The 9,568-nt window shown below is 42.4% G+C and overlaps 1 protein-coding gene across 1 annotated transcript in view; it reads right to left on the bottom strand.

The window, feature by feature from the left end:
- Nucleotides 1-6: 6 nt before the first annotated feature.
- Nucleotides 7-9,568, bottom strand: part of LYPD6B (LY6/PLAUR domain containing 6B) — a 45,132-nt gene continuing 35,570 nt past the window's right edge. The window contains exons 2-6 of the mRNA XM_015634114.1: nt 6,718-6,790; nt 5,389-5,543; nt 4,232-4,330; nt 2,859-2,989; nt 7-1,377 (exon numbers count right to left, since the gene is read on the bottom strand). Of these exons, the coding sequence (XP_015489600.1) occupies nt 1,201-1,377; nt 2,859-2,989; nt 4,232-4,330; nt 5,389-5,503 (522 nt within the window). The 5' untranslated portion in view covers nt 5,504-5,543; nt 6,718-6,790 and the 3' untranslated portion in view covers nt 7-1,200. The remainder of the gene's footprint in view (nt 1,378-2,858; nt 2,990-4,231; nt 4,331-5,388; nt 5,544-6,717; nt 6,791-9,568) is intronic.

The following is a 9,568-nucleotide window of genomic DNA, read 5'->3' as shown; positions in this document are numbered from 1 at the left end:
GGCTCCAGAGCAGAATTCCAGCCCTGCTGGAGGCACAGGAGAATCCAGATCTTGGAAAACCTTGACTCAGACATCGAGAACCGTTTTCCTTTGATAAGGAAAAAGCTTTTCCATCCAAACTTTGCAGCTCCACAATCGCCCACCCAGAAGCCACAGACTGAACTCAGACACTTCTCTGCATTCCAAGAATATTGTGGGGGAAATTTTGGAATGTCAACAAGCCTGGAAGGATTTCAAAATCTTTTTTTTACAACTAGATATAATTAGTGACATAAAGCAGTAAATAATTAAGAAAATATTGATGTAAAAGAAGCTAAATATGCAATTACTCAAATTTTTTTTCAGTGAACAGCTCCAAATCTCCTTTTTGAATCAATTTTAATCCTGAAAACATCCATCAGGACAATAATATTCCTGGGAAAAACCTGTGCAAATCAAGAGAGAACACAGAAAAGTTCACTTATTTATTCCAAGTGCCCACTTGGAATTTTTAAGATAATGAAGCTGTGATTTCGAAGTTGTGATATCCCAAAATCACAAAAATGATATTTTTGTGATGTTCTGAGGTGAGACTCAATTGCAAGGAAATAATCCCTTGGGTCTGGAAGATCAGGAACTCTGCTCTAGGTGCTCCAACAGGATTTTTAGGAATTCTACATTTCCCACAGCTTTAAAATGGGAGGATGAGACATTTTACAGAAAGGAAAGATTTAATTTGGTGTTATTGACAGGGGAAATGAGAGCCCTGATCAAGCAGAAAAAAACCCAATCTCGTATTTGTTTTCTATGCAAACCAGGTGTTCTCCATGAAACCAAGGCAAGCTCAAACACACCTTGATAAGCCAAGAAACTCAGCTCTGTTTATGAACAAAAAAGTTTTAAATCCATTTTCCACCTTTCCACATCATCCATCCAAAGCTCCTTTTGATTTTGATTGTCACGGTTCTGCCCAAAAAAGCGAGAAAATGTGCTTTTTTTCTCAGAAAAAAGGGAATTAAAACTCGAGTCCACCCACCAGGGGGTTTTTGTGGGGATTCTTTTCAATACTGATGGGGAAGGATTCCCACTAAAATATCCAAGGAGTTCAGGATGTGCCTTTCCTTAAATTTGCTGCGATGAAGGAACATCCGTGACTTCTCCTTGGAGATCCTGGAGGTTCCTGGCCTGGGGGACTGTGCCAGCAGCTCTGAGGGTGCTGTGTCAGGACAGGGCCACCAGTGCCACCAGTGTCACCAGTGCCACCAGCAGGGCCCCGCTGGGCACGTCCCGGCTGGCCCCGGCCGTCCTGCGGGCCTGCAGCACGGCAAACACCGCGTTGGTGGCGTTGGTGGGGATCTCCACGTTGCAGATCATTCCTTCACAGCAGGAAACGCATTCCTGGCGGGAAAAAAGGGTGATTAACTCAGGGGCGTTAATTCAGGGTGATTAATTCAGTGGGGATTCATTCAGAGAGGTTTTGAGAGAGGAACGCGCGTTTAACGTCGCGGTGTTGAGCCGGACAGAGCCATCAGCAGCCCAGCCTGGGGCAGCAGGTGGAGCAGAAATGCTAAAAATCATCCTAAAATCTGATATATCCACGAATCAATTCTCCAAATCAGGAGTGCAGCTTTCCTGGAGTCGCTCATCCCGTGGTGTGTCCCCAAGCTGAGGTGGGATGTCACACAGCCCCAGTGGCACTGCAGAAAACACAGCTTCCCTTTCCAACACCTGAACGAAAAATATGCTCTGGAACCTTTCAGGTTTCAGCTTTTTGAAGCTGAAAAATTCTGAAAATTCTAAAAACTTTTGTTCCCACTCAGTTTTCCCCTCAAGGTTTTGTGGTCAGTGCAGCTTCCCGTGCTGAATCCACTTCATGTTTCAGTTTCTAAGGCTACCAAAGCACCACCACAGCTGATTTCCAGGAGAGAATCCAAACACAATTCTCCTTGCTAGAAAAGCCAAGAGAATAAATGGAGAAAATGCCAATTTTTATCCAATCCAAAGGCACAACAACTTTTTAAAGATAAAATCCCTGCCCATGGTTAAGGGTTGGAACAAGACCAGCTTTAAGGTCCCTTCCAACTCAAACCAGGCTGGGATTTTATAACTCTATGGAAATGCTGCAGGAGACAGGATGCAGAGTTGTTTAATTCCCTCAAAACCTGCTGGAATCACAGGAATCTGCTCAGAAAACACAGAGATGCTCTGATATTTAACATGGACCTTGCCTGCTTTGTTTTTGATGTCTGAAATGGCTCACGTTAAAAATAACAGAACTGGAGCAGAGCAGGAGCAGAGCAGGAGCAAAGCAAGAGCAGAGCAGGAGTAGGGCAGGAGTAGGACAGGAGTAGGACAGGAGTAGAGCAGGAGTAGCAGGAGCAGGGCAGTAGGACAGGAGTAGGACAGGAGCAGAGCAGGAGCAGAGCAGGAGCAGAGCAGGAGTAGGACAGGAGCAGAGCAGGAGCAGAGCAGGAGTAGGACAGGAGTAGGACAGGAGCAGAGCAGGAGTAGGACAGGAGCAGAGCAGGAGTAGGACAGGAGTAGGACAGAAGTAGAGCAGGAGCAGAGCAGGAGCAGGACAGGAGTAGGACAGGAGTAGAGCGGGAGTAGGACAGGAGTAGAGCAGGAGCAGAGGAGGAGCAGAGCAGGAGTAGGACAGGAGCAGAGCAGGAGTAGGACAGGAGCAGAGCAGGAGTAGGACAGGAGTAGGACAGGAGTAGGACAGGAGCAGAGCAGGAGTAGGACAGGAATCGGACAGGAGTAGGACAGAAGTAGAGCAGGAGCAGAGGAGGAGCAGAGCAGGAGTAGGACAGGAGCAGAGCAGGAGTAGGACAGGAGTAGGACAGGAGTAGATCAGGAGCAGCAGGAGCGGCGCTCACCGTGTGGCCGCCGTCCCCGCGGCGGTGGCACCCCACCAGGTGACACTCCTCACCGGTGGCGCATTTCTTGGTGACTGAGGTGCTCTCCCCGCGGGCTGTGAAGAGATGAACCGTCAGGCAGTACCGAGTGCCTGCAGAGGGAAAACCGGGATGTTTATTCCATAAATTAAACCGTCGGAACAGGTTTCAAAACTACACGCAATTAAGGAAAATACTCCCAGAAAATGGCTCTATGGAACTATTTGCAACTTGATTAAAAGAGCATTTAGCAAGAAATTAATTAGTGTGAAATCTTAGCTGACCCTTCAAACCTCCAGAAAGGCTGTTTTTATTTAAATTACTAATTAGCACCATCATCTACACATTTCTTTTCACTTCTCCTTTTGGCAGCACGTTTCAGATTTGTTTCCTCATTCCTCTATTTTGCTTCTTCCCCTTTCCCACCATTCCTGTGAATGTCCCCAGGAAGAAAAATGAGGAAACATTTCCATTCTTTTCTGTGTTTCACCCTCCTCAGCACAGGTGTGATCAGTCAGGTCCTGCTGCTCACTAAGAGCCATTAAATTTTGGGATGTTATCCAAGGGGAAGGGAATAAAGCTACGGAGGAAATTCTTCAGGTTTTTTAAACATCTTTAAATTAACTCCTGGGAAGCACATTATTAGATATATATTAGATACATATTAGATATATACACATACATATATATATATATATTTATTAGATATATACACATATATATATTAGATATATACATATATATAGTTAATTAATAAATTAAATTAATTTTTTAAAAATATAAAAATTAATTAATATTGAGATATTAATCAGAAATCTGTATATTAAGATTTTGTTGTTCTATATTATATGAAGCTGAGAGAGATGGAGATAAATAGTTTTTACACTGTTGATTTACGCTTTGAAGAGAATAAAGAGAAAGAATTTTCTACAGAGAAAATTCTTCAGGTTTTTTAAACAAAATTAAAATTAACTCTTGGGAAGCATGTAATTAGATATATACACAGAGAAGCATGTATAGGTAATTAATATTGATGAATTATTAAAAAAAATCTGTTGTATGGTAATTTTTAATATTTTTAATTTTAATTAAATTAATATTAATTAAATATTAAATTAAATTTTATTGTCAGATATTATATAAAACAGAGAAAGATGGAGATAAATAATTTTTCACTCTGGAATAGCCAAAATTGTCACGTCAGCAGAAATGATCTGGCTCAGCATTCCCAATACCAGAAGTGATTAATGCTGGCACATTAATCCCATGAATCAGCCAGACTTCTCCAAGGGGGTGAGTCAGGGAAAAACAAGTTTAAATATCACCAAGGATCTCCTCAGTCCAGCCTTACTCACTTTCAGGACACCACCTATCTTCAGCCCATCTGTTGCAGTTGTAGTTGTCCACCGCGTTGTCACAGGTAAAGCATTTGAAACTGTTTGGGAATGGAGTGGCTTGGAAAGTATTAAAAAAGTATTAAAATAGAGTCAGCTGGAAAGTATTGAGGAAAAAAAAAAATTAATATTATGCTTGTACATGCATGTGTATATAAAATTTAAAAAAAAAAATTAAAAATTTAAAATATTTAAAATATAAATTCTATATATTTATATCTTTTCACTGTCAGACAAATAAAACAAGCTTTGCAGAAAGATTTTTCTTTTTTTTTCCTCTCTAGGCTTGAACTTTAAATACATCCTCATGTTTTCACTCTCATAATCCATAACAGAGGTAGTGGTGGGAAAAGCAGGAAAGAGGGAAGAGTTTATCTCCCTCCTCGTGGAGGTTTGAACAGCAAACACAAATCTGCATTTTCCTTTGGTGGAAAAACTGCATTTCCAAAGCAGCTCCAGAGTTTGATCTCCCACTCGGAATGAGAAGTTGGATCCTTTAAACAAAAGGATCCAGAGGAATCCTTTAAAATCTTATTTCCATTATTTAAATGACTTATTGGAAGCTGCAGGGTTCATTAGGGGCAGAAATACATCCAGCTATTATATCCTGGCTGGTTTAATGATGCAGATTATGCAAATGAAGGGATGGAACACTGGAGATGCCAGATAAAGAAGAAAGATGCCATTAGTGCCAACTGGCTTCACAGGTCCCACGAGGTTTTTAATTACCTTCAGACTGAATTAATTGTATACAGCAACACCTATTCCTCCTCTTACAAAACCCCCAACAAGATAAAAGCCCAAAACCACCTGTTCTGGATTATTTACAAGGAAACCGCTGCATAATTTCCTCTGCAGGGAGACAGAAAAAAATGTAAGAAAAGCCCTTAAAATGCCAAAGTCCTCGTGCACCCTTTAATTTGGCCATGCTGGTGATTTATTTTCATTTAGTCAACTTGTCACATATTAAGGATAAAATGCTGTTGAGGAGCAGAATATTTATTTTAAAGTTTCTGTGGAGACAAACCCAGGGGGCTGGAAGGACGGGGCAAATCATTAAAATTTCAAGCTAGAATTCCATACAGAAAAGGCCAGAATTCCATAAAAACGCTACTTACGGTCCAGTGGAGGCCTGACGTTGTGAAAGTTGATGTTCTCTGCTGAAACCCAATTTCCTGAAAGGATCAGAAACGGGAGAACAGCTCCGGCCAACGCGTGCCGGAACAGCCCCATCCTGGGTGTCACTGCACATGGAAATCCAGACTCCTCAGGCCTGGGGAAGAGAGGGAACACACATCATTTAGTGGGAATCGTGAGGATCTGAGGTGCAGGATGATAAGATTCCTGTGAAATCCTGCTGGAAGCATGGAAATCCAGCCGGGAACACCGGCGAGCTGCGGAGCAGCACAAAGCTGAGCTGGTGGTGCCTTCTGCTGGCCAGAATCCCTCACAGAGGGCTTGAACTGCCAAAGAAAAATTCAAATTCACTTTATTTCCTTCACCCAAGTAATGGGAATCTTTAAAATTCCTTGAAAGGATTCCCAAAAATCAATAGGGGGACTGAGGTCCTATAGATCCAACTTGAAACAATCTGGAATAAACAGCATTAAGGAAGCAAAACACAGAGAAATCTCAGTTTTAACACCAACAACCAATCCCTTACCTGAGATAAATAAATTTAACTTCAGACAAGCTACGTTCATCTGAATTTTAAGTGCACTTTGTACTGGCACAGCATTAAAAATTTTAAGTGTGAATTCAATTTATTTCTTTTTAAGTGCATCCCAAAGGAATGCTCTGGAAGATGCCTGGGGATGGCACAGATGTTTTGGAGAAGGGCAAGGTGGAAAGTTCAGAGGGATGAGATGCAATCACCCAAAAATACATTTATTTTAAAATACATTTAAAATACGTTTATTTGGGGGCCCCCTGGGTGCTCTGCCAAGGCTTTAGAGAGAAGAACTGAACATTTTGCTTAGGTTGGTGTTTAGATTTTCCACACCTCCAGACAAACACGGGGAACTGTGGCAAATTCCAGTGACCCTGGAGCCTGGTTCAGATATTAAAAATCACAACCTCACTCCTCCCATGCAAATTCCCAGCAGGACAAACAAGCTGGAGTGGAGGCTCCTGCCAAACCAGAGCCAAAGGCATTCCCTCCAAATTTCCAGGCACACCCTGGCCAGGCTGACAATGGTGCTCAGCAGAGAAATCTAGGAATTTCCCCTCTTCTCCGAGGGTTTTTGGGATTGGTTTGGGTTTTTAACTTTTCTGGTAGATGGTTTTGCCAACCAAGCGAACAACGGAATTTTGGGAATTGTGAGTTTTATTGTGAATTTAACCACGCTGTGTTAATGTATTAAAGTATTAATAAGCACTTAAGATCTGCTAATCAAATCCTGGCTTTGTGGATATATTTCAGGAGATATTCCGAAGTCACAGCCTACCTCTGCTCCGTAGGATGGTCCAGATTTCCTCTGGCTGCAGCCCAGGATCTAAAGAAGGATTAGGCAGAAGAATCTGTGGAGAGCAAACAGCAACAGATCGTCAAAATTCTGTTCTGAAGAAACAAATTAGCATTAAATTAAGATAAAAATTGGGTTTTTATAACAAAATATCCGAAGAAGCACTTGAACTACACAATATGGCTCTTATGGAGCGCCGTGGCACTGAAGAAATTGAAATTCCCTCCTTCCGGAGATATTCCAGTGCCATAAAAGACAAATAAAAGACAGAAAGTGAAGGAACGAGGCTCAGTCCATCCCTGAGGACGAGTTTCCTCCAGGAAAACCATTACTGAGGGAATGACCTGCGTGGCACCACGCGGCTGAATATTCCCATTCCAGAGATATCCCGACTTTTCCACACGAGTTCTGCCCAAAATTGAAGCAGAAATCAGCAGCAAGGGAACCTGAGAGAGCAAAACAAAGCTGCAGCCTCCCAGTGAGAGGCTGATGAACAAACAGGTGCCCCCCAATGTGTGGAGCCCATCCAACTCCTGGAATTCCAAGTAGGCCGCAATTCCCAGAGCCACACATTCCTGATCCCAATGACCTCATCCTTGTGCCCCTGCGCCATCAGGAATCCCATTTTCCTGACTCCAAGAGGGTTCCTTAATCCACACTGCCTGAGTGGTGTTGGTAACAAGATGAGAAGAGTCCTTTTTGTGCCTCAAGTCCTTCCTGGATCCTTTGCAAATAACTGTGTTCATCCTGGAATTCCAGGATGGTTTGGGTTGGAAGGGACTTTAAAGCTCATCCAGTTCCACCTCCCTTCCACTTCCACACCTTCAGCTTGCTCCAAGCCCTTCCAACCTGGCCTGGGACACTTAAATCCTTGGAACACCTCAAGCAACCCATTTTTGATTGAGAATTTCACAAAAACTCAGTGTATTTCAAGCATTTTAAAATTATTTCCATTTTACTCTGCGGGAAGGGAGGGAAATGAATCATTCCAACATTTCCAAGACTTCTCTCCTTGTCCTGTATTTGCTGCTGGCTGAAGGAAACTCTGTCTTTAAGGGGCTGTAACTGGATCTGAAGCACCTGGACAGCAAATAAAAGGCACAATTCCACTTGTGCCAGTTTGCTACAGACCCAGGCTCTCTCCTGCTCCCCTCCCCCAGGTTCCTATCGCTTTTCCTCGTGCCAGATGGAAAATTTTAGGGACTATAAATACAAAAAGAGGCTCTCTGGCTGGAGGGAAGGCTCAGTAAATCGACCTCCCAATCTGAAGTCGTCAAAGGTGTCCTTGTTTGCCAAGCAGGCCAATAAATAATGGATGTTGTTTGCCATGGGCTTGGTTACACAGCTGCACCACAAGGGCGTTCTCAAATCAAATAAGAAAATATTGGCCCAAAAATGGCTTTCATATCTCACCCAGAATCTTTTCAAAAGCTTATTTTCTTCACAGTGCCTTATCTCTGTTGTGCTCACAGATAATATTATCTAGCAGCTGAGTAAATGTTTCATTAGGCCCAATTAGGAGCTCTCATTAATGAAGGGGGAAAACTGTCACAACATGGAAGATTAACTTATATAAACAAGAGCAAACAGGGAGCTCCAACTTTCCTGGGGGAGGGAAGACAATCCAAAAGGGAAGGGCTGATGCTATTAAAAAACCTGTGACTAAAACCCGTTTCAAGAAAACAACCAGGAACACAATGGCTGAACTAATTCAAATATTCCAGAAGGCTGGAACCTTGCAGGGTGTGATCCAAAAGTAGGAAGCAGCATCCCTGCTTTCTGATTTTAATAAAATTCGAGTCTGTCGACATTGTTTTTCCTGGCAGGCTCAGTGGAGGATTAGCAGATTGAACATCAGATATGGAATGCAAATGAAACTTCCTGCTGTCATTCAGTAAGCAATTTTCAGGTGCTATTAGATAATTGCAAATGCTTCTGTTTAGCTTGTTAAATAGCACTTGGGGACATGAGAGTTCCACAGGCATAGGCAGAAAGGTATTTTCTGTGCTGAAAAGCTAAAACCCAACACCTGACAGCACCACACATCCCAAAGGCCACAAAAAGGAAATTCAACTTGGCTAAAAGGGCAGAAAGAGCTCCCTGGATCCCCCATTCTCCTGCTCTCCTCTGGAGACATTCCTGCAAAACCCAGCCAGCGAAGAAGTGGACAGAACAAATTTTAAAACAAACCCCATAATTTTCTTTAGGAAACAAAGATACATTTAAAATAAAAAGGTGGGGGAAAGTAAACATTTTGACAAATTAAACCCTGCCCCCCCCAAAATTACTGCAGATTTACAAATTTCAAACTCTTTGCTGTGGAAGCTTTATCTTCTCTTTCCTGCTGAGTTAAGTCTCTATTTTTTTAACTTTTTGCCTCACAGTGTGTTATTATTAGCACAACAGAAAAATGGATCTTACACTATGCTGACAGACAGCTGCAAGGAGTAACAGCGCCAGAATCAAACTGAACTCATCAACCGGATTTTGAAACACCACACATTTCCTTCAGCCGCACCCACAGCCCCACTTGGAATGAAATTTGGCCTAAATTACAAGAAATTGCGGAGTTCTTTATCTGAGATCTTGTAAAGCACAACATCATTTCGCTCGGGGGATGATGTTGGCATGGGAGGTGTGATGGAAAGGGCTGTGAGACTGGAGGTGTCTGACTACACCAAACTGTGACTTCAGAAAGAAAATAATCCCTGATGAACACGATAAACCTGGGAAATATCGCTGGAGTGAAGGATTTGTGAAGAGAAAATATGGAATGAAAAGTGCATTGTTCCTTTCCCAGCTCAAACTGACATTTAGGTTAAAATTCACAATC

This window comes from Parus major, chromosome 7 (assembly GCF_001522545.3).
Source record: "Parus major isolate Abel chromosome 7, Parus_major1.1, whole genome shotgun sequence".
Classification (NCBI taxonomy): Eukaryota; Metazoa; Chordata; class Aves; order Passeriformes; family Paridae; genus Parus; species Parus major.
This window is presented reverse-complemented; position numbering and strand designations above follow the sequence as displayed.